This window comes from Stegostoma tigrinum, chromosome 44, assembly GCF_030684315.1.
Source record: "Stegostoma tigrinum isolate sSteTig4 chromosome 44, sSteTig4.hap1, whole genome shotgun sequence".
Classification (NCBI taxonomy): domain Eukaryota; kingdom Metazoa; phylum Chordata; class Chondrichthyes; order Orectolobiformes; family Stegostomatidae; genus Stegostoma; species Stegostoma tigrinum.
This window is the reverse complement of record NC_081397.1, coordinates 7,860,384-7,886,076: the sequence shown is the minus strand read 5'-3', so window position 1 is coordinate 7,886,076 and position 25,693 is coordinate 7,860,384. Positions and strand designations below refer to the sequence as shown.

General features: G+C 42.9%; 1 protein-coding gene across 2 annotated transcripts in view; it reads right to left on the bottom strand.

The window, feature by feature from the left end:
* LOC132206955 (dystrophin-related protein 2-like) overlaps window positions 1-25,693 on the bottom strand; it is a 97,685-nt gene that overhangs the window by 52,996 nt on the left and 18,996 nt on the right. Inside the window, exons 2-6 of one of the 2 annotated variants that reach the window (XR_009443243.1) lie at window positions 21,463-21,664; window positions 12,274-12,359; window positions 7,896-8,053; window positions 7,452-7,618; window positions 6,187-6,298 (exon numbers count right to left, since the gene is read on the bottom strand). Coding sequence is in view for 1 of the 2 variants with exons in the window: in XM_059642073.1 (XP_059498056.1) it covers window positions 6,187-6,298; window positions 7,452-7,573 (234 nt within the window). In the remaining variant the exon portion in view is untranslated. The remainder of the gene's footprint in view (window positions 1-6,186; window positions 6,299-7,451; window positions 7,619-7,895; window positions 8,054-12,273; window positions 12,360-21,462; window positions 21,665-25,693) is intronic. The other variant, XM_059642073.1, reaches the window with a different exon arrangement.

Here is a 25,693-nt window from a genome sequence, read left to right as displayed (position 1 = left end):
AGGATTGGCTGTCTGACAGAAGGCAGAGAGTTGGGATAAAAGGCTCTTTTTCGGAATGGCAACCGGTGACGAGTGCTGTCCCGCAGGGTTCAGTTTTGGGGCCGCAGCTGTTCGCCTTATATATTACTGATCTGGATGAAGGGACTGGGGGCATTCTGGCGAAGTTTGCCGAAGATACGAAGATAGGTGGACAGACAGGTCCTACTGAGGAGGTGGGGAAGCTGCAGAAAGATGTAGACAGTTTAGGAGAGTGGTCCACGAAATGGCTGATGAAATTCAATGTGAGTAAATGTGAGGTTTTGCACTTTGGTAAAAAGAATACAGGCATGGACTATTTTCTAAATGGTGAGAAAATTTGCAAATCAGAAGTGCAAAGGGATCTGGGAGTGTTGGTCCAGGATTCTGTACAAGTTAACTTGAAGGTCGAGTCCGTAATTAAGAATGCGAATGTAATGTTGGCGTTTATCTCAAGAGAGTTGGAATATAAAAGCAGCCATGTGCTTCTGAGGCTTTATAAGGCTCTAGTTAGGCCCTATTTAGAAAACTGTGTCCAATTTTGAGCCCAACACTTCAGGAAGGACATACTAGCCCTGGAGCGTGTCCAGCGGAGGTTCACACGGATGATCCCTGGAATGCTAGGTTTAATGTATGATGAACGGCTAAGGATCCTGGGATTGTCCTCGTTAGAGTTTAGAAGGTTGAGGGGCGATCTAATAGAAACTTACAAGATAATGTATGGTTTAGAAGGGGTGGACGCGAGGAAGTTGTTTCCGTTAGGCAGGGAGACTAGGGCACGTGGGCACAGCCTTAAAATTAGAGGGGGTAAATTTAAAACTGAAATGAGACGACATTTCTTCAGCCAGAGAGTGGTGGGCTTGTGGAATTCATTGCCGCAGAGTGCAGTGGAGGCCGGGACGTGAGATGCCTTCAAGGCAGAGATCAACAAATTCTTGATCTCAAAAGGAATCAAGGGCTATGGGGAGAGTGCAGCGAAGTGGTGTTGAAATGCCCATCAGGCATGATTTAAATGGTGGAGTGGACTTGATGGGCCGAATGGCCTTACTTCCACTCCTCTGTCTTAAGGTCTTATGGACAGGTACATGGATGGGCAGGGAGCAAATGGACACAGACCCTTAGAAAATAGGTGACAGGTTAGACAGAGGATCTCGATCGGCGCAGGCTTGGAGGGCCGAAGGGCCTGTTCCTGTGCTGTAATTTTCTTTCTTCTCTTTATTTGTACTCTTGCCTCTCTCTTACCTTTATAGCTGAAAAAAAACTCCTGCAATTTTTTTTTAACATTACCCTCATTAATATTGCCCTCATATTTCATCATCTTCCCCCTTATTGCCTTTTTAGTTGTCCTCTGCTAGTTTTTGAAAGGCTTCCCAATCCTCTGGCTTCCCACTCACCTACACCACATTTTATCCTTTTTCTTTTGCTTTCATCCTGTCCCTGACTTATCTTGTTAGCCATGGTTGCTGATCTTTTCCTGATCTCAACTCCACTCTCCTGCCAGCTCCCCATGGCCCTTGATCCCTATTTTTCATCAGAAACATATTTATTTCTTTCCTGGATCGGTCGATTGGTGCTGCCTCCATTGCATTCAGGGGCAATGAATTCCACAGATTCACAACCCTCTCCTCATCTCCATTTTGAACATTCCATCTCTCACTCAACAGCCACAGCTTCTTGTTTGAGACTGTTCCACAATGCAGAACATGTGCTCAATGCCCATCTTTTCAATCCCCTTTACTATTTTATATACCTCAATCAGAACCACCCCCTCACTCTTTCGAACACCAGCAAGTACAAGCGCAAGCTACTTAGCCACTTCTCATATGACAGCCCTTTTATCCCTGGAATCAAACAGTTCAACCTCCTCCGAACTGCCTCCAGTACAAACGTATCCATCCTCAGTGAGGGGATCTAAACTGGACACAACACTCTGGTCTCACCAACGCCCAATGTATGAGGAAAAACACTTTGTTACTTTAATGATCCAGTCCTTTTGTGACAAATGCCAGAGTTCCATCTGCCTTTCTTATGCTATGCTATACCTGCATACCCACTTTCGGCTATTCATGCACAAAGGCAGCCAGATAACACACTTTGAATCTTCCTTCCATTTAAATAATAATTCGCCCTTTTTTCCCCTGGGCAAAATAGGCAAGCCTTGTGCTTATCCACATAAACCACCTGCCAGATTCTGGTCCATTCTCCTCGCCTGTCAATGTTCCGCTGTGTATGTTCTATTTCACATCACAGGCTGTTGTCCCACCTATTTCAGAATCATCCATGCATTCTGTTATGTTACATTTTGTCTCTGCTTACATATCATTTGTATAGGTTACAAATAGTTGAGGTCAGAGAACTGAACCCGCAGCACCCCACTAGTGACAATTCACCATCCAGGCAAAGACTCATTTATCCTGACACTCAGCTTTCTGTCAGTTAGCCAGGCCTTTGTTCAAACCAATATTCTACCCTTCATCCCCTTGGATCTAACGTTCTGGTTCACATTTTTATGCAGCAACTGGTCAAATTCTTGCTGGAAATCTCAATATGCCACATCCCTCGGATCCCTGTACAAGGTCCTCAATTCTGCCACCTCATCAGTTCCTGACTTCATTACAGCTTTTGTTCAAACACGGTCAAAAGACTTGAATTCCGGAGGTGAGCTAAGGATGGCTACATTTGACCGAGTGTGGCATCAAGGAGCGCTACCAAAACTGCAGCTGATGGGAATCCAGCAGAAACTCACCACTGGTTCGAATAATATCTGCACAGAGGACGATATTTTTTCCATTCTTTCATGGGAAAGAGGGCATTGCTGGTTAGACCAGCTTTTATTGCCCATCCCAAATTGCATAACTGATATCTGGAGTTCCATGTAGGCCACACCAGGCCACGCAGTTTCCTTCCCTAAAGAACTTAAGTGAATCAGATGGGTTTTTCCGACAATTGGCAATGGATTTACGGTCATCATTAGACTCTTAATTCCAGATTTTCATTGAATTCAAATTCCATTATGTGCCATTGTGGAATTTGAACCAGGTCCTCAGCACATTACCTGAGTGTTTGGATTAATAGTCTAGTCATAATACCATTAGGTCATCGCCTCTCCTAATGGGAGGCATTTTGGTTGTTGGAGGTCACCTGCAGGAGGTCCTGAGAGTACAGTCCTAAGCCTAACCATCTTCAGCTGCCTTATCAATGACCTTCTCTCCATCATAAGCTCAGAAGTGGGGATGTTCACCAGAGATAGCAGAATATTCAGCATCATTCACCACTCCTCAGATTGTGAACCTGTCCATGTCCAAATGCAACAAGGCCAGAACGATGTCTAGGCTTGGGCTGCTAAGTGGCAAGTCGCATTTATACTTTACAAATACTAGGTAATGACCATCTCCAGTAAGAGAAAATCCATAAATTGTCCCTCGACATTCAATGGTGTAACCATCACTGAACTGTCCACTATCAAAATCCCAGGTTTTACCAGTGAACAGAAATTCAACTGGACTTCCTATTTAAATGCAGTGGCTACAAGAGCAGGCCCAAAGTTTGGATTACTGCATCAAGTAACTCACCTCCTGATTCCCCAGGCCTGTCTACCAGCTACAGGAACAAGTCAGAAGAATGGTGGAATACTCCCCACTTGCCTAGATGGGTGCAGATGCAAAAGCACTCAACAAGTTCAACACCATCCAGGAAAAAGCAACCTACTCCCTCCAGTGCTCATTAGCAGCAGTGTGTACCATCTATGAGATGCATTGAGAAATCTGCAAAAGATCCTGAGATAGGACTTTCCAAACCTATGACAAATTTCAGCTACAAGGGCAAGGGTAACAGATATATGAGAACAGCACCACCTACAACACCCTGTCTAAGCCACTCACCATCTCAACTTGGAAATATATTGCTGTTCTTTCACTATCACTGGGTCAAAGTCCTGGAAATACGCCCCGACTGACTGAGTCTACCTACAGCACATGGACTACAATGATTCAACAATGACAAGGGTAACTAAGGATGGGAAGTAAATGCTGGCCCAGTTAGTGATGCCAGTGGCCCAGAAACAAATAACAATTAAGTATCACCTACCTCCTCTTAATTCCAGTTTCTCATGCAGCACCATTCTGATTAATCTATAAAACATGGTCTTTCTATAGCAATGTTCAAAGCTACACACAGTACTCAGTTGTGATCAAATCATAGTCTGCACAATATTAAGAACCATCACTGGCTGATGAGTATGATTGCCCAGCTAGGAAATTCCGTATCACAGGTCCTGAGCTCTGTGCGGGTTGATTAGGCTGAACTGGAGCCACATATCTGACCACACGTTTAGGTCGTCTTTCGGAGTGGTGGAAGTGGTCTCGGCCTTGAGAACATTGGCATTCCTTTCTCCAGTTCCTTTCCCACACTTGAACTTCTTGTCTGGTGTTCATGAAGAATTATGTGCCTTCATATAGGAGATTCCCCCAAGTTGGTTTCTTCTGAATGGGGATATCCATAATTTGACCTCCAAGTACTACTTCTTGAAGGAACATTTCAAGGTCTTTGAAATGCTTCCTTTGACGACTTCTTGTTCAGATGCCTTCCTTGAGTTGGCAAAAATTTACTTTGGTAGTCATAACTTCGGCATCCCAAGTACATGGCAATCCCAATGAGGTTTGTTTCAAATCATCATGGCATCAATGCTGATGCTGGGAGGTTTTTCCTCCTCGCTGATGTGGAGAATCCATGACAAAACTGTGCTGAACGGGTCTTGAAGTGGCAGCTCTATGTTATCCAGGTTTCACAGTCATATAGAAGAGGCTGAACGATGCATGCCTTGAACTCAAGGATCTTGCGATCAGCACAGATGTCACAATTGAGCATCCTCATCCTTAGGAGTCCAAAGGTGCCACTCGCAGATTGGACGTAATGTTAGAATCTCTGTATCGATGTTAGCCTTAAAAGAGAGAGAGCGTCCCATCTAAGGGAAATGTTCTACATTTGGGAGGATTTCTCTATTAATTTTGATGAAAAGATGGACCACAACATGACAGATTGGTAAAGGATTTGAGTCATCTTGAGGTTCGAACACAGAACATAACAGCGCAGTACAGGCCCTTTCGGCCTTGATGTTATGAAACCAACCTGAAGCCCAACAAACCTACACTATTCCATTATCATCGATATGTTTATCCAACAACCATTTAAATGCCCTTAAAGTTGGCAAGTCTACTACTGTTGCAGGCAGGGCATTCCACGCCCTTACTACTCTCTGAGTAAAGAACCTACCTCTGACCTCTGTCCTATATCTATCACCCCTCAATTTGAAGCTATGTCCGGCCCGTGTCAAACATGGCCATCCGAGCCAAAAGATTCTCACTGTCCACCCTATCTAATGCTCTGATCATCTTGTACGGTTCCATTAAGTCGCCTCTTAATTTTCTTCTCTCTAACGAAAACAGCCTCAAGTCCCTCAGCCTTTCCTCAAAACGCCTTCCCTCCATACCAGGCAACATCATGATAAATCTCCTCTGCACCTTTTCCAATGCTTCCACATCCTTCCTGTGATGCGGTGACCAGAACTGTACGTAATACGCCAAGTGCAGCTGCACCAGAGTTTTGTACAGCTGCAACATGCCCTCATGGCTCTGAAACTCAATCCCTCTACCAATGAAGCCTAACACACCGTATGCCTTCTTAACAACCCGATCAACCTGGGTGGCAAATTTAAGGTTGAGGCTAATTCTTCAGTATACTTCTGCAAAGGCCTTAAGGGAGATTTGAAGACTTCTGAGAGCGGAAATGACATTGTGAACCACATACTGAAGTTCCATATGCGAGGTCAGTGTCATTTTCTTCTTCGATTTCAACTGGTTGAGGTTAAAAGGTTTTCCATCAATCCTGTCCAGGCCACTGGGAAGCTTGTTCTTCACGAGATTAAGAATGGCGGTGACAAAGCTGGAGAAAAGGGTGGGCGTGATGGCACATTCTTCCTTGAACCTCAACTTGACCTCAAAGAGCTTCTGCACAATATTGCATTTCTGGTATTGAAGCCTGATTTAAGCTGTTGGCCTTTTATCATTTTAGCAAACTACTTCAACTTTGAGGGAAGATTGTATTTAAATGGTTAAATCCCTAAGTTTCCACTGATTGGAACAATTCTATCAAGTGGAATACTATATTACTCACCGGAGTGCAGTACTCCACCATGGGGCAATGTAACTTGTGTCCCTTTGATGTGCGCCCCGAAAAGAAACAGCTTTGGCAGATGTCAGAATTGAAGTGCTTGAGACTGCGGTACCTAAAAAGAAGTAAGAGAAATGTTCATTTTTGTTCAGATATTTTCAACCTTTGAAGGAATGCAAGTTAAGTAGTTAAATTACATATTTCTTTTTATTTTGAAGAAACGGTAAATTGTTTGGGGAGAAACAAATGCGAGGAAAGTCGGGGAAAACTGTCCCAACTCCCCCAGTCAATTTTCATAATGCAATATCTCATCCCTGGAATCATTCCTGTAATTTGGTCCTGCTCTGTCTCCAACATTTTCACAAAGTTCCCTTCGCATGGAAGGTTTTCATCTGCCATGGTGGCATAAACCTATTCAGAAGTAACCTTGCCAGAATCTTCCCAGCAATGGAAAGGCTGGTGATCCCATGGTTCTTTGAGCAATCTGACATTTCTCCTTCAGTTTTGTACAAGATATGGCATCTTAAAGATTCTGTGAAATCCTGCCCTGTTCCTCATAGTCCATGAAAAGCTAACAGATCTTGGCCTTCAGAGTTAGGCCACCATTCCTCAAGCTTCAGATGGAATTCAATTGACTCCGGGTCGCTGTTGCTCTTGACTTAGTTATGGCAGTCATAGTTTCATCCACAGTTGGGGTCTCACTTCTTAGACAGGGAGTTGTTTGGTCAGATCAATGGCAGTAACACGCACCTTTTCCAAGATGGTCAATCTTAGAAATGTAGGAGAATAGTTAACCAAAAAGGTTCAATTACCCCTTAGAAATCCTGTCCAAATATGCATTTTAATTTACTAATTATGGACAAGAAGTTTTATCGATCATTTAGCAACACCACAGCAATCACTTTCATAGGATGCACACACACTGATTACAGGACTAATAAAAAGGCCTTTCTGTAAATTCCCAATAATTGCAAATTACAGAAGCAACCGCAAGTCGAGTTACAATCCGTTCTGAGCCACAGTGTCTGTGATCAATGCAACTGTGAACAAAATACCAAAAACATGCAGCATTCACCTCTCACAAAAATTAAGGTAAAGAAGTTGATACTTAATTTATCCTAATTACTTCTCTGGTCCATAAATTTGTTGGGATTTTTGACGATTTCAGTTGTATCATTTACTGACAGAGTTTCCAATAGAACATCGAAAGTTAAAGCTTTCTTTAAAAACTAATTCCCACTAACTTTCTGCTGGTTTGCACATCTCACCTGAAACCTACGATTGGGTACTCTTTGCAGATGTTACACTTAGCCTGATGTTTTGCAGTTTCAGCAGCTGCCACACGGTGTCGAACAGGCAGCCACACCATGGACTGAGGCTCCAATCTCATCCACTCGACAAAGCGTTCAACGTCAATCTCTGGTTTGTTCTGGCCCTGGAGGGAAATAAAAGATCAGCTGCATGATTAATTATGTCAAGCTTACGTCCGCTATCCTCAGTGATATGGTATCTCATACACTATCACTGGGGTTTCTGACATTGTTTTTTGTCATTAATCTAATAAAAACATTGACTACTTATCAACATGATAGCCTTGGATTTGTGGTCGTACATGTTAGCCTCTGGAACTAATTCAAACCGAAAATGAGCACAAAAATCATACTGGCAAGTGGACCCGCTTGACCTTATGAATTGGTGCAGAGCACACTTACATGTTGGAAGCAACTGCGGATACTTGGCTCAATGTTGCAGCCTCCAAATGAAGCTACCTCACCCAGCTGCCAAGGGATCTGGACTGCATCGTAAAGCAAAAGACTCAGGCTTCGTTGGTCACATAAATCTGTGGGTTCAGCGACTTGTTTGAAGAGATCTGCCAAAGATATCCAGAAGAAAAATATTGATATTCCTCAACTTCAGGGAGGTAGTTGAGAGTTCAATACATCCAATACATCTTCCTCAATTGCCTTGTTTTGTAAATTATGTTAAAAGATTATTTTATGATCTTGATTGGCTATTTGCAAACAACTGTGGAAACAAAAACTTCTGTTTGTTTACAACAATGGACAATGTATGTTGTATGATTCTCCAAGGAAGTCATTTTGTCAATGTCTTTCTTGATTGTAAATCTCAAAACTCTCTGATATCTCCTCATTCATTTCACAGAGGTAATCTTTGTGTGGACCTGGAAAACATGGGCACTGTCCTCAATGAATATTTTGCGTCAATCTTTACAACGGAGAAGGACACTGCAAGTATAGATATCAGGGCAGAGGACCTCGGAACATCAGAGGTTAAGACATAGGGAGATGCAGCTGGTTTAGCAACTTTAAAAGTGGATACATCTGCAGGCCGAACTGAAACGTATGCCAGTTAGCGAGGGAAGTGAGGGAGGAGATATCTGGGCCCCTGGCAGCAATTTTCAAACCCTTGTCAATCACACTTGAAGTCATGAAGGACTATTAACATTGTCCCACTATTATCAAACGGACAGAGAAACAGATCAGGAAATTAAAGACCAGTCAGAATAATCTCAGCACTGGAGAAGCTACAAAGAGGCATTCTTAGGGGTAGAATGTACTTGCATGAATTAATCAGGGATAGTCAGTATGGATTTGTTAAGATGAGGTCACATTTCAGAAATTTGATCCAAATTTGAGGAGATGTTGGAAGATTGATGAACTTCTACATTTGATGTTGACTTAGTAAAGTCCCCCTTGGCAGACTGATCAAGAAAGCAACAGTCAACGGGATCAAAGGCAAAGAGGCACACTGGAGCCAAAACTGGCTGAGGCAGAGAGCACAGGCAGATTGATGGTAGAGGGATATCTATTTGACAGGATGTTTGCTTTCAGTGGGGTTGTGCAGGGCTTGCCACAAGGGCCCTTGAAGTTTGTCATGTATATTCTTCATTTGGGCTTAAACACAATTTGTATGACCGTGTCGCTAGCAAATCACTAATTCAGTGAGGAGGATATCGGTGGAATGGTCATGTAAATAACAGCCATGGGATCAAAGGCAAATTGGCAAATTGGTTGACAGACAGGAAGAATAAACTTCAGGAGGAGATCAACAGACTGGTCAGCGGGACACAGCAATTGGAACTCAACCAGGAAAAGTGTGAGCTAACGAACTCGGGAGGGCTAACAAGGCAAGGGATCACACTATGAAGGGTGTGATCCTGGAGATTACTGAAAAAACCAAGATGCTGCCTGGGCTGGGGGTTCTCATGGAATCATAGAGTACAGAAGAGGTCCTACAGCCCACTAAGGCTGTACCTCTAAAAATACACTGCGACATATACTAGTCCCATTTTTACACACTGGACCATTCTCAAAAATATTATGACATTACAAGTGCTCATCCAAGTACTTTTCAAAGGTTGTACGGTTTCTTGTTTCAACTTCCCTCCCAGGCAATGCATTCCAGACCTTTACCACACTCTGGATGAAAATGATTTTCCGCAAAGCTCCTCTAAATTTCCCGTCTTTCTCTTTAAAATTGTGCCCTACCGTTATTGATGCTTTAACTAAGGGGAACAATGCTTTCTACTCAACCTATCTATACCTCTCATAATCTTCTATGCCTCTATCAGGACCTCCACTCACCCCGCCAAACGTTCTCTGCTTCACAGAAAATAATCTGAATTTTTCCAGCCTTTCTTCACAGCTAAAATGCTCCAACACATGCAACATCCTTTTCATTCCCTCCAGTGCAATCACATCCTTCCTAATGGGTGGTGACCAAAACTCCACACGTGACTCCAGCTGTGGCCTAACCAAACTTTTAAACAGCTCCAAAGTGACCTCCCCACTCTTACAATCTATGCCACGACTGATAAAGGGAGATGTCCTATATGTCTTTGTAACAACCCTTACTAGCCTGACCTGACCCCTTCAGGAATTTATGAACAAGTACCCCAGGATCCCTTTTCTTCTCTAAGCTTCCCAGTGTCCTGCTATGCATTAGATTTAGATTTAGGTTTTATTATCACATGTATTCAATACAGGGTACAAGAGTACAATGTCACCTCAGACGGTGCCATCTCAGGTACAAAGTACCTCGGTACGAAATTTTAGATGCAGATGTAGAAAATTTATCCATCCTTCTTTACTCAGAGTCGTAGGGGAGTGGAATGCAATGCTGGAGAGGGTAGTGGAGTCAGCCTCATTAGGGGCATTTCATCGGCTATTAGTCAAGCACATGAATGACAGTATAAGGTAGGAGTGGAGGTTAGATAGACCTTAGGATGAGGGTAAAAGTTCGGTACAACATCGTGGGCTGAAGGGCCTGTACTGTGCTGTACCATTCCATGTTCTATGTTAGAAAAATAAATGAATAAGTTAACAAGTTCAGCACGACAGTCTTCTTAATATAACAGTAGAAAAATAAAAACAAAAGTTTAAAAAGTCAAACATTACAGTCCTTTCTGAAGCCACGAGTTTGCAGACACTCTGAACGAGGGCTCCACAGTGACGGCTCGTATTCCCCTGTGCTGGGCTCAGGCCCGCCCATCCTTGCCAGTGGACTTCACTGCTGACGGCCGTTGCTGTCCTCCATCGGGCATGACAGGCTTTGCCACATTAAGTACTCTCTTATCTTATTCCTTCTTCAGGCTATATCAATTTTCCACTGCCCTGCCCAACTGACCGATGCCAAGATTGGAGCAGACAAGGGGACCTGGGAAAGGTGTTTAAGATTTTGAAGGGCTTAGAAAGGATAACTGGAAGTTGCTTTTTCCATTCGTAGACAGGGGAGGGGAGTTGAGGAGAGCCTATTTACCCCAGTGTGGTGGGAGTCCCGAGCTCACTGACTGAAACTGTGACTGATTCAGAAAGTGTCTGAATATTTAAGCAGTATTTAGATGTTCACTTGTGTTGCCGTAGACTCCAAGGCTATGGGCCAAACAGTCAAAAAGGAAATCAATGCCATGTGAGTTCAATGTAGACAGAACTTTGTTGAGCAGTGCAGCAACTACAGACCACATGGCCTCCTCTTGTGCAACAAACATCCATGAGTCTATAATTACACAGCTTTTCTTGGAGGTATTTCTCCACTTGACTGATTCTTTGTCAAAGCAAGGCTAACAAAATAAATCCTTTTTATTAAAAGCTTCCATCTCACTGAGAAAACTTCAGGCCAATTTGATAATCTGCTCTCAAAAATCTGCTCATATTTTGATAGTTGGGACAAATTCTACTGTCATGGCTGACACAATCCACAACATTCGAAATCAATCAACAATATTCCAGAAAGATGATCATTTGCCTATCCGACCGATTTTAACTGATGCTTTAAAAAAAGAGAAATAAATCTGGATCTGTCAAAAACTAATCAGTTCTTCCTTTGACCATACCCATACGTACCAGCTTTCATGAAATATGCCCATCAGTTTGTGAGATACATTGTTGACAAACAGTACAACAAATGGGGAAAAACATGACCTCACATTAAGTGTTATCACTGCTGCAAGTGAGCAGTAGAGTCATACAGCACTTCTGAATATTTTTCCCAGTATTCTAATGACGAAAACATTATTGGTAACAAAAACAGCAGCTAAGGTTAGTGCCTTTGAGAAACAATAGCATCATACATATGTAGCGCATCATTTATCTTGCAGGAATGTACTGTGCAGGATCTGCACAGACCAAGTTATGACTTAACATTCATAGTGGCAGTGACTAAATACAGAAATATACTAATACAGCAAACCTTTTGTTAAACAGCACCCGTGGTACCAGGAATGTGCTGAGTAATCAAAAATTCCAGTTGATCAATAGGTCCACACGCACAAAAAAAACACACACTCAATAATAGGAACATAATGCACAGGATATATGCATCACTGTTCTCCTTCATTTACAGTATAAATAACTTCAGTAATGAAGCAACTTTGCCTTAACTAAAACTTACTGGCAGGGAGCCTTCTCACTTGCACCCTCACCAGACATCACAGAGATTATGAGAATACAGTAAACATCTGGTGTATAATTTTTGTCAGTTTATTGAGTGTGCTCGTTTGTTAAACAAAGTTTACCTCCAGTTAAACCTACAGTTTACATGTGTATCAGCAATGATAGATTTAGTACTTACACTTGTATTTTTCCTCCAGTTGATCCTTGAAGAGTCACGTCAAGCGAATTTTCAAAGAAAGCACTCTGATTCTTCCACTCATACCCCTGGAAAAGGAAGTTGCAGAATGTCATGACTGACTTTACTTATTTGAATACAGCATAAGATACATAGAACATCGAACAGTACAGGCCCTTCAGCCCACAATGTTCTGCCGAACTTTTAACCTAAACCTCAGGTCTATCAAACCTCCACCCCTATCTTAAACTACCATCCATATGCCTGTCTAATAGTCACTTAAATGCCCCTAATGAGGACGACTCTGCGACCCACTCGAGCTGAAACAAAGATCTCTTTGAATTGTCATTTGTCAGACATGCATTGAATCAAAAAACAAATTTCTCACTTCCATAGATTTCTACAGCATCTTAATATGATTTGTGAAGATTATACTCCACCCTTTCATTTAATAAATACAACTTTAAACAAAATGCCACTATATAGAACTTGTATGTTGGTATTTGTGCATATGCCATTTCAGTTTGTGTGATCTGTTTCGATGCAACGAGTGATAAACACTTCGATTAAAATGGTTGAGAGCAGTATATGTGGGATTTAATACCATGTTTAATCTACAGATAGTCCATCTGCAGGTAGTTATTCATGAGACTCAACTGACATCATGTCTCAGGGGAGCTTGTGATCTCTGGGTTATGTACTGTTTAACCATTGCCGACTGGTCACTAGTTGAGTGGAAAGAGAACTACTAGCTGCTATCCATTTTCAACAAGTGATCACGATAATCTACCTGCGTTTCAACGTCCCATCAACATTCAAGAATTATTGCTCAAAGAGGCTTCTGTGTAACAAATAGGAGCAGAATCAAGATCAGCCATGTTGTTTTCCCTATCTGAACAAGCTGCCAACACCATACATGAAGGGACCGTCTTAATCATTCTTATACAATTAACTTTTACAATAGACAACAGGTGCAGGATAAGGCCATTCGGCCCTTCGAGCCAGCACCACCATTCATTACAATTATGGCTGATCATCCACAATCAGTATCCTGTCCCTGCCTTATCTCCATAACCCTTGATTCCACTATCATTAAAAGCTGTATCTATCTCTTCTTGAAAGTGTCCAGAGACTTGCCCTCCACTGCCTTCTGGGGCAGAGCATTCCATATATCCACCACTCTCTGGGTGAAGTAGTTTTTCCTCAACTCTGTTCTAAATGCCCTACCCCTTATTTTTAAACTGTGTCCTCTGGTTCTGGACTCAATCATCAGCAGAAACATGCTTCCTGCCTCCAGAGTGTCTAATCCTTTCATAATCTTATACGTCTCAATCAGACCCCTTCTCATCCTTCTAAGCCATGTCCCGGTACATCTGCAGATGGACCTCTTTGCTCCGATACTCAATTCCTCTTGAAGGCCAGCATGCCATTGGCTTTCTTCACTGCCTGCTGTACCTGCATGCTTGCGTTCATTGACTGGTGTACAAGAACACCTGCATCTCATTGTACTTCCCCTTGACCTAACTTGACTCCATTTCAATAGTAATCTGCCTTCTTGTTCTTGTCACCAAAGTGGATAACCACACATTTATCCACATTAAACAGCATCTGTCATGCATCCATCCACTCACCTCGCCTGTCGAAGTCACCCTGTATTCTCATAACATCCTCCTCATCTTTCACACTGCCACCCAGCTATGTGTCATTGGCAAATTTGCTAATATTACTTTTCATGCCTTCATCTATATCATGAATGTATATTGTAAACAGCTGCTGTCCCAGCACCGAACCTTGTGGTACCCCACTGGTCACCGCCTGCCATTCCCAAAGGGACCCGTTTATCACTAGTCTTTGCTTCCTGTCAGACAGCCAGTTTACAACCAAAGTCAGTATTTTGCCCACAATACCATGTGCCTGAATTTTGCTCACTAATCTCCTAAGTGGGACTTTATCAAAGGCTTTCTGAAAGTCCAGGTAGACTACATCCACAAGTTTTCCCTCATCCATTTTCATAGTTACGTTCTCAAAAAATTCCAGAAGATAAGTCAAGCACAATTTCCCCTTCGTAAATCCATGCTGACTCTGACCTATCCTGTTGCTGCTGTCCAAATGAGTCCCAATTTAATTTTATAATTCTTTCCCACCACTGACGTCTGGCTAACCGGTCGAAAATTTCCATTTTCTCTCTCCCTCCTTTCTTGAAAAGTGGGACAACATTAGCCACCCTCCAATCCGCAGGAACTGATCCTGAATCTAGAGAACATTGGAAAATGATTACCAATGTGTTCACGATTTCTAGAGCCACCTCCTTAAGTACCCTGGGATGCAGACCATCAGGACGTATCAGCCTTCAGACCCAACAGTCTATCCAACACCATTTCTTGCCTAATATAAATATCCTTCAGTTCATCCATTACACTAGGTCCTTCAGCCACGATTACATCTGGGAGATTGCTTGTGTCTTGCCGAGTGAAGACAGATCCAAAGTACCTATTCAACTCTTCTGCCATTTCCTTGTTCCCATTAAATAAATTCACTCGTTTCTGTCTTCAAGGGCTCAATTTTAGTCATAACCTTTTTTTTCCACACACCTAAAAAAAACTTTTACTATCCTCCTTTATATTTTTCGCCAGTTTTCCTTCGTACCTCATTTTATTCTCTGCGTATTGCCTTTTTAGTCATCTTCTGTTGCTCTTTAAAAGCTTCCCAGTCCTCCGGCTTCCCGCTAATCTTTGCTCGGTTATACTACTTCTCTTTTATCTTTATAGAGTCCTTAACTTCTCTCGTCAGCCACGGCCATCCCTGCTTCCCCTTAGGATCTTTTTTCCTCCTTGGAATGAACTGATCCTGCACCTTTTGCATTATATCCAGAAATACCTGCCATTGTTGTTTCACTGCCATCCCGGCGAGGGTATTGAACCATTGAACTTTGGCCAGCTCCTCCCTCATTGCTCCATAGTTCCTACAATACTGACACTTCCAATTCTCCCTTCTCCCTCTCAAATTGCAGATCAAAAATTATTGTATTATGGTCACTACCTCCTCACGGCTCCTTTACTTCGAGGTCCCTGATCAAATCCGGTTGTTTGCACAACACCAGATCCAGAATGGCCTCCTCCCTGGTCGGCTCCATACTGACTCTACATTTCCTGATTCTATGTCTCCACTCGCAAGGGACTGGAGATTTTATATTTCTTCACATTCATAATTTCATATTTTTTCACTATTTTTATTATTACTTCATTTCATATTTCTTTACTTCTGACTATTTTAAACACTACACATTGTCTTATGCTACATCAGTGACGACATTTCAAAGTTAGTTTAGCTGCCTATAAAGTACTTTTTATGCCTGAGACCATAAAATGTGCTACATAAATGCAGTTCTTTCTTTTATTAACTGCTGTAGTTGTGTGTTTCTTTGCCAATGGAGGATTGGCTACAATTACGCAGAGTAACATAAGTGAAATACATTTCCATGACAAAATTCCAAACCATGGTAACTCAATTAGAATAATAAAATATTGGCTGTTTGCAACCGAACACTGTAGATGAGCGAAGGTCACTTAGTCAGTGAAGTACCAAATAAATATGTTCCCGACATGGAGAATACAAATGAAAACTACGGTAATGCTCACAGGAATTTGGACAATGTTCTATTTTATGATCACAGCAATGCCATATCATCAACACATGCTTTAATAGATAATAAGTCACTCTGCGATATTTATTCATTTGTTTTTCATTCTCAAGATCATCTTGGCAAATCCTGTGAACCGGGACCACTTAGTTCGGACTTAGTTAGCATTTTTTTCCACCTATAATATCCATGGTTTATCCATCTCCACTCTATGTTTGTCTGCAGAAAGATGAGTTGACAGGGGGTTTACAGTTTTAATTCATACAGATGTATGTCCAATGTTTGTAAATATCTGTCTGTAGCTAGAATCTATGCTGTTGTAATAAATAGGTATTCTTGTTAAGAACAGAAAAGTGAAAACTGCCGGGTTAGAAAGTTCCAGCTACGTGCTTACCTGATGGAAATGCATTGACTGTGATATAAATATATATAATTGTTAAATGAGAATACTGACGAATTTTGCTCATTGTTTCTGTGATGATCTAAACAATCCATTTGTCAACACTATAAAGTAGATATTGTTATTGTAAACACCCCTGAAAATGCAAAGAAAACTTCAAGAGGGGCCAAATAAGTCGTGTTGGGAAACAAAGAAATGGCAGAGGAACTGAACAAGTATTTTGCATCAGTCTTGAGGTTGGAAGGCACCAGTAGTAGAACTTTAAGGGAGTCTGAAGCAGAAGCGAGTGTGGTGGCCATCACTAAGGAGAAGGTACAGGGGAAGCTGAAGGGTCTGTGTGGAATTTGTACATTCTCTCCATGTCTGCACGTGTCTCCGCCAGGTGCTCTGATTTCCATCCACAGTCCAAAGATGTGCAGGCAAGGTGGATCAGCCATGGCAAATGTGAGCTTGCCGGGAAACAGTACAGGGCTGGGTCTTGGTGAGATGTTCTTTGCGGAGGTGGTGCAGACCCAATGGCCTCTTTCCGCTCTGTAGGAATTCTATAATTCCAAGAAGATGGTAAATTACATGGACCAGATGGACTGTCCCCCAGAGTTCTGAAGGAGGTAAGTGAGAAGACCATGCGGGCATTGGTGATCTTTCAGGAATTACTGGAGTCAGGGTGGGTCCCAAAGGAGTGCAAAATGGCAAATATAACACCCCTGTTTAAAATGGAGGGAGGCAAAAGATGAGAAATTACAGACCTGTTAGCCTGGCGCTGGTCATTGGGTCAGATTTCAGAGTCTATTATTAAGGATGAGACCGGACAATGCTTGGAAGTACATGGCAATACTTGGAAATACATGCTAAATTGGGCTGAGAAAACACAACTTTGTCAAGAGAAGGTCTCTGTTAGATTCTTTGGGAATGTAACCAGTGAGTCAAAACCAAAGAGAGCCATTGAACTTTATCTATTTGGAATTCCAGAAAGCCTTTGGCAAGGTGACACACAGGAGTCTTCAAAATAAAAAATGAGCTTATGGTGTTCGGGAGTAGGTACTGGCATGGACAGAGAATTGGCTAACTGGCAGAATGCAGAGAGTGGCAATAAAAGGGTCTTTTTCAGGATGGCAGCCAGCAACTACAGGAGTTCCGCACTCATCAGAGATCAGACTACAGCCATTCACGTTATACATTAGCAATCTCGACAAAGGAACTGATGGTATTGTTGTCCACAGGGCGTTGTTGCTCAGTCTGCAGATGACATTTCGATAGGTGGAGAGGCAAGTAGTGTTGAGGAAGTGGGGAGGTCACAGAGAGTCTGTAGAGATGGGCAAGTACAGGCATAGACTATTTTCTAAATGGGGAAAGGCTTCAGAAATCTGAAGCACAAAGATGCCCCAGTTCAGGATTCTTTTAACATGCAGGTTCAGTTGGCAGTTGGGAAGGCAAATGCAATGTCAGCATTCATTTCAAGACGGCAAAAATATCAGAGCAGAGATGTATTGCTGAGGCTGTGTAAGGCTCTGGTTATCTTGCATTTGGAATAATAAGAGCAGTTTTTGGCCATCTATCTAAGGAAGGATGTGCTGGCCTTTGTCAGGGTCTAGAGGAGGTTCTCAAACATAATCCTGGGGATGAAGGCACCGTCACGTGAGGAGTGGCTGAGAACTCTGGGTCTGTACTCGATGGAGTTTAGAAGGACGAAGGGGGTCACACTGAAGGTCAGTCAGGCCTGGATAGAGTGGACATGGAGATGACGTTTCCACGAGTAGGAGAGACCAGGACCTGAGGGCACAGCCTCAGAGTCAAAGGGACCATCTTTCAGGATGGAGGTGAGGAGGAATTTCTTCAGTCAGAAAGTTGTGAATCTGTGGAACTCATTGATGCAGAAAGCTGTGGAGGCCAAGTCAGAGTTGATTTCAGGCATAGATAGATATGTTCTTGCTTAGTGAGGACACATGAGGTTGAGAATGACAGATCCCACTCAATGGGCTGAATGGTCTAAATCTGTTATGAAATCTGAAGGTCTAAAACACTGGAATGTTAGTTCAGTGTTATTTTTATTGCACTGCAAGGACAGTATCTTTCCAAAAGACCTAACAAATTTTCCCACTCTGTTGTTGCAAACCTATTCAATAACTAGCAACAATGCTCCTATAGTGCCTCCCTCAGCCGATGCTAGTTAGTTCTACACTCATCGTAACTGCACGTGTTTGCCACCACTGAAACATCCCGGTATTACTGGCACTAGTGCCATGTTTAAAGGCTATTGTGAACCAGTAAAATACCCAGAATCCAGAACTGCCTTGTACAGTTCATAGCATTTGTCCCAGACAGGGCAGGAAAGGGGAAATTAGCACCTTATTTACAGTTAGGGACCTGGAGGTCCTGGTGGATGGATTGGTGCAGTGGAGGACTGTCCTCCTTCCCAAGGACAAGCACAGGAGGCCACAACACAATATTCGGCCAGACTCATCTGAGGCTGTCCAGTGTCAATGCAGTCTCAACCACCAAAAGAACCATACAGCAGTGCTGCAGGATCAGTGACCTCTGCTCCAATGGAAGAGGATCCTCATTGGTCTGTGCTACCTCACATTCACACTCTCTCTAATTCTGCACCACCCTTCAGCACAGCTCATGTAATACCATTCTCACCAAAGCATTCAATGTCTGTCTTCGCTTGCTCTCGTCGACTTGAGGCCCCAAGGCTATTAATCCTGTATGTTCTCTGTGCCTCTTGCTCTCACCCAGGAGACCTCACCTCCCTTCCCAAACATACATGAGCACGAACAAATGCACCAGCTCATTTCATCTCACTCAATTCCTCCCTTTGTTTCATTCCAGGAAAAACAGCCCACCGTAGGGCAGAAAGAGCCAACACAGGTAGTGAGGTGTCTAATGTTTGACTTCTCACAACCTATGACGACAGTGTCCTGACCATGGTCATTCTGAGCAGCCAACTGATTGCATCCAAGCCCCTCGAGTGATATCAGACAATGCCCTGGAGTTAGCTCGATCTGCTGCCTGAAAGTGCCTCGCTTGACTGGAGACCATTCCCCTCGGAACCTGAAGCATGACCATGTGGTTGGAGACAATGCAATGCCTTCTGTGCTTCTGCAGCTGGCACATACTGCAGGTGTGAGATCAACATATCACGGTGCTGAACGGCAACACATCCACTCCTTTGATTGATGACTGCTGACAAGCATGACAAGCTGTCTGGCTTTGTCTCGATGCTAAAAAGTTAATCAACATAGTAGCGTTATGAGTCTGTGAGATGTGGCGGAGGGGCAAACCTTAAGAAGACAAGGCAAATGAAGACAAGGCAGAGGAGCTGTTAGCATTCATGCAGGGACACAATGAGAGTTGAGAGCTCAAGCAAGGTGTCCTGATGTGTAACGTGGCCCAATACACGAATGGGTGCCTGTCCCTGCATCCAAAAGTGCCCTGGCAGTAGCACTGCAATGAGGGGGGCTGCTGCAATCCAAAATGCAGCAATGAAGTACAGAAGAGTACTGAAAGCAGATCTGTGATGTGCCATGATGTGCTGAGGCTGGAACATGTCACATGTCAAAACTGTGGACATGGGGTGCTCCTGATGGGTGTGGCTGCAGATGCTGCGGACTAGTGCCCAAGTTGGAGGTGCAGAGGAGCATTGAGCAATGTGGAAGCACCACACACCCACTCAGAATTTCATGTTGTTAATTCGGAGCATCCAGTTTCTGTCTGGCAGGTAGAAAAAGGGAATAAGTACTAATGAGGGTGGTACTGAGAAATAGTGCATGTCGTTCAGTGCTCCCTAGCGAGAATTTCAGCTCAATATCTACAACTTCCCTGGAAAAGGCAACATTTTGGTTTTGACATCCTGAAGCAGCTTGAGCTGCTATCAATATGAAGGGTACGCACCTCATGAAGAATGTCAAAATTGACAGTCGCAATAACGATTTAATATTGGAACACACCTCACGCAGACAAAGCTCAATTTTATATTAACGGTAAATTCAAGGTGATTGGGGTGGATAGGAGGACACCGAAAGTTTAACCCTGGACGTCCATTGCCAAGTCCTTGAATTGTATCCAGCCTGGACTGAAAGAAAATAAAATTCTCTCCGCTTGCAAGGATTCCCCAATATACTGTCACAGTCTTAATACATTTCCAAGTGAAGTGCATAACATTATTCCGGAATGGAGTTTACTAAACAATCTGACTGAGATAAGCTGAACGACAATTAGTCTGGAAAATACCACAATGGCACAGTTAATGCCCTTCAAGATACTGGCGAGGTAAAAAATTCTCAGTTATGAGAGAGACTGGTATGCTGGGTTTGTTTTCCTTGGAGCAGAGGAGGCTGAGGTTGGGGTTGGGATCTGATTGAGGCAAAGAAAATTATGACAGGCACGGGCAGAATACATTGTGAGAATCCTTTCTCCATGGCACATGTGTCTAAGACCAGATGGCACAAGTTTACGGTGAGGATTAAATGCTTTGGAGGAAGTCTGAGGAAAAGCTTTTTCATCTAAAAAGTGGTAGACATATGGGGCACGCTGCCTGAGAGGGTAGTTGAGGCAGGTATTCTCAACATTTAAAAAGCATCTGGGATGAGCATTTAAAATGCTCGGTCAAGTAGGCTGTGGAACAAGTGCAGATAAATGAGATTAGTGCAGCTTGGTGTATGTTGGGAGGCATAGACACAGTGTTTCTATGCTGTACGACTCTACGAGATTGAGGGTCACATAAAAATTTATTCTACATCTGGCCGTTTATTCCTTGACATTAACTGGATGATGTTCATATTGTGTACTTTATACACATCTTTCTCCAGCACTAACATTTGTCACCGTGAAGAGCATTACAATCAGAGTGTCAAGATGTCCACATGATCCTGTGCAGATCTGACCAAATGGATTCCAAAGTATATCAGTTTCAATTTTACGATTTAAAACAAAAATCGCTAAAACTTTCAACTACTTTATCTGTTTAAGTGAAATGAAATTAGAACATACTGAAACCTTATGTCAACAATACCAGGATTGATTTTAATCAGTCGACAATCTTCATATTCACTGAACGGATCATGTACATATCAAAATCCAATATGTCGGATGCAGTTTAAATGCACCTTAGGAGAATCTAAACATACTACATTAAAGTGTAAATCATACATACGTATCAAATACGTTCAGCAGCCAGTTCAGACACATGTCGACACAGAGTGGCACATTGACCAAGTCCTTGTGGTTTTGTTCCAAAACATCATAAATGGACGTTAAACAGTTGATTACTTCAGTCACATTCAGAAGTTACTCGGTTTGTGTCAATTTGTGTTGATCAAAGATGCGTTGCGCTGTGTGCAACTCCAACAGATCCACTACAAAGGAGGAAGAAAACTAACTTTGATTACAGTTTTAACTTATTGAGCTATCAAATAAAATTAATTCCTGTATTTGGCCTAGAAATAAATACAATGATTCACAAAAGTACTCTGGAATGAAGGAAACAGGCCATTTCCTTCTCAAATGCACGATGTCAAATCTAACTAGGGAACCGTCAGTGATAATGTATGGTTTAGAAGGGGTGGACACTAGGAAGTTGTTTCCGTTAGGTGGGGAGACTAGGACCCGTGGGCACAGCCTTAAAATTAGAGGGGGTAAATTTAAAACTGAAATGAGACGACACGTCTTCAGCCAGAGAGTGGTGGGCTTGTGAATTCATTGCCGCAGATTGCAGTGGAGGCCAGGACGTTGGATGCCTTCCAGGCAGAGATCGACAAATTCTTGATCCCAAAAGGAATCAAGGGCTAGGGGGAGAATGCAGGGAAGTGGTGTTGAAATGCCCATCAGCCATGATTTAAATGGCAGAGTGGACTTGATGGGCCGAATGGCCTCACTTCCACTCCTATGTCTTATGGTCTTATGATGCTGGTCATATTCTGTCGTTTGGTTCAGTAATTTCTGCAGAACAATGGTGGAGGAACAGTAGCTTTGTATGTTATGAAGCCCTCCTTTATATTTATGAAGCAGGACTCAGTACAATTTAAACTAAAACATCCATCTCTTTCAACCGACGTGCATTCTCACTACACCCAAATCCAAAGTACAAACTAATTGGCTCTTTACTCGTTTCAAATAGTGGATCTTACAACCCCTATTTCACTGCTGGTAATCAGCATTCATTTAAATCACACTAGGTTGCAGCTATGAAGTGTGTTCATCACACATTCTTGTTCATTTTAAAAAGGCGCTCTGTTACCTCGGTTTTGAACTAGATTTCTCTTGTAATTTTGCTCTTTTGTCATACACATGGTATGTTCTACAGCATCTACCAAAAACAATTAGTAGTTGAACAAGTATCAATTCATTTTAGTTCACATGATGCCAAAAAAATCTGGCAAACATGGTCAAAACATGGAATGCCAATCGAACCACTCCAAATACAACAGAACCTCCATAAATAAAATCTAATGGCAATATGAGGAATGAAGCTCCCAGAGATATGCATTCATCTGAGTGAAATCGTTGATTTTCTCGGCTTCTAACCCTTTCACAGGCAGAGAGATCCTGGCCCATGAACGTTCACTGCTTGAAAAAAATTCCCCTCGACATCGCCCTACATCTTTTCCCCAAAACATGAATGCATTCCCTTCTCCTTGTAACATCATCCACCAGCCATGGGAACACAGCCTCTCCATGTTTATCTTATCCCAACCAATCATAATCCTTTCTGTCTCCATTAACTACTTATTAATCCCCTGTACTCCAATGAAAATAGCATTAGCTAAATTTGTTGATAAAATGTCACAATCCTCAAACAGGTTGGGTAAATTTCATCATTATTACTCAATACTACCAAAATTATTACTCTTGAAGTTTAGTCCCAGATTTGGGTGCATCATTCCAGTCCTATTTCAAGGTTCAGGATAACTTCTTCGTTTTAGCACTGTACGAGCTCCATTATACAGCCCCATCCCACAAATACAAAGGTGGGAAGGAGCACATAAAATCTGGAGGGCACTTGTGCGTACATGTGTGGAACTTCTGGGGAACTGTCAAGCAGCCTGCCTATCCTTTGGCCTGCTGAGACCAATTGATGGCAATTTATTGCGTAAGGAGATAGATGTCAATCAGGAAGGCAGCGAGCTTTACATGCACAATCCAGCCTCGAAAAACTGAGTTGGTAGGGGATCCTCATCCACAGGCCCCTTGGCCTGATCCAAGGCACTTCACGCCCTTAAACTCTCATCCAACGTTTCAACAACCCCGAACAACCCTCGACCACTCCGAACCTCTTGTCCGGGACCTGCCATCCAGCCATCAGCAACTTCAGACTCTTCTGGGCTCTAAGTGGCCAGGAGTTCTACAAGGTAGAACTTCCATCCAAGAGGCGCCCCATGTCCTGCCTCCAGCCATTTAATGCTGCAGGGCAGCTGTGAAGAGCATGGGCAGGGTCCCATTTGGCATTTCAACTGGGAGACACCTGAGCAGGAGTGGGGGCAACAGCACCATGTCGAGTACTATTCACCAGACCAAAACTTCCATATCCTCAGCATTCTCTCCAATGTTCTGCCAATTCAACAGTCAGTGCCCAAGGTTAGTGGGAAACCAGAAATAAGGAAAGATTTCAAAGTCGAGAAATAGAAAAGAAACTGACAATAAGAGCTTATTTAAACAAATGAAAAGGAAGGAAGAAGTCAAAGTGAACGCAGATCCCTTAAAGAATGGAGGCTGCAAAAATAATAATGGGGAATCAGGAAATGGCAAATGAGACAAATAAATACTTTATGTCAGTCTTCACAGCAAAAGGCACAAATACCATTTCAAAAATATTTAGTGAACAAAGAGCAAAAAGCAGACAAGAAATATCACCAGAGAAGAGGTGCTCGGGGAACTAATGGGGTTAAAGGTCGATAGGTATCTGGGACCTGATGTACTCTGTGCTAGTATATTAAAAGATGTAGCTAGTGCGGCCTTACTTGAAATACTGCGTGCAGTTCAGGTCGCCCCATTACAGGAAGGATGTGGAAGCATTGGAAAAGGTTCAGAGGAGATTTACCAGGATGTTGCCTGGTCTGGAGTGAAGGTCTTACGAAGAAAGGCTGAGGGACTTGGGTCTGTTCGCATTGGAGAGAAGAAGGTTAAGAGGGGATTTAATAGAGACATACAAGATGATCAGTGGATTAGATAGGGTGGGCAGTGGGAGTCTTTTTCCGAGGATGATGACTTCAGCTTGTACAAAGGGGCACAGCTACACATTCAGGGATAATAGATTTGAGACAGATGTCAGAGGCAGGTTCTTTACTCAGAGAGTGGTAAGGGCGTGGATCGCCCTGCCAGCCAATGTGGTTCACTCAGCCACATTCGGGGCATTTAAACAGTCCTTGGGTAAGCAGATGAGCGCTGATGGGCTGGTGTAGCGGGGTGGGCTTATATTAGTTCACTGGTCGGTGCAACAACAAAGGCCGAAGGGCCTGTTCTGCGCTGTATCGTTCTATGTTCTAACCCCCCACCAGCACTCATCTTCACTGGTTTCATCCTCGCCGCTTCGAACTGTCTGTCTCCTCTCCAACTATCTTCTCAGCTATCCATCTTCAATCCGCCTCCCCCTCTCTCCATATTTATTTCAGAATCCCCTTCCCCTGCCCCATTTCTGAAGAAGGGTCCAGATTCCAAACATCAGCCGTCCTGTTCCTCTAATGCTGCTTGGCCTGCTGCACTCATCCAGCTCTACACCTTGTTTCTTCAGATTATCCGGCATCTGCAGTTCCTACTATCTCTGAAGAGATTTTCTTTCTCTTCTCCCACAGCAGTCTTGGAAACAACTCACATGGGCGTGGGGATTTGTTCACTTTTAAACCAGCCAATAATTTCAATTTCACACTGCATTTTCCTGCTTTATAGACATCAATGCTCCTCCTTGAAGGGAGGACAGATGGGAGGTACTTGTCGACTGTATCGATGCCCTTCAGTTCTGAACACAGATTGCCCCATCACCCTTCGTACACCCCGGTTTCTAATTGGCCCTACTCTTTCCCTGGTTATTCTCCTGCTTGATATGCCTGCAGAATATCTTGATATTCTTTCCAATCTTGGCCACCACCGTATCTTCACACTTCATTTTTATACGTCACTAGTCATCCATTCATTTGCTCCCTTTGCACTTGTCATAAACATGTCCTGAACATTCCTCAAGATCCAGGGTTCTCCAGGCTTGTTGATCATAAATTTCACCCAAAACGGAACATAGCTGGCCTTTACTCTCCCAGTTCCTTTTCTGCTGTAGATTCGCCCTCAACTAACTTCCCAAAATATTACACCCAGATCCTGCCTTGTTTCAGTCAAATATGCCTTACCCCAAACCAAAAACATTTTTTTTTAAACAGATCTCCTCTCCCATGTTGAAA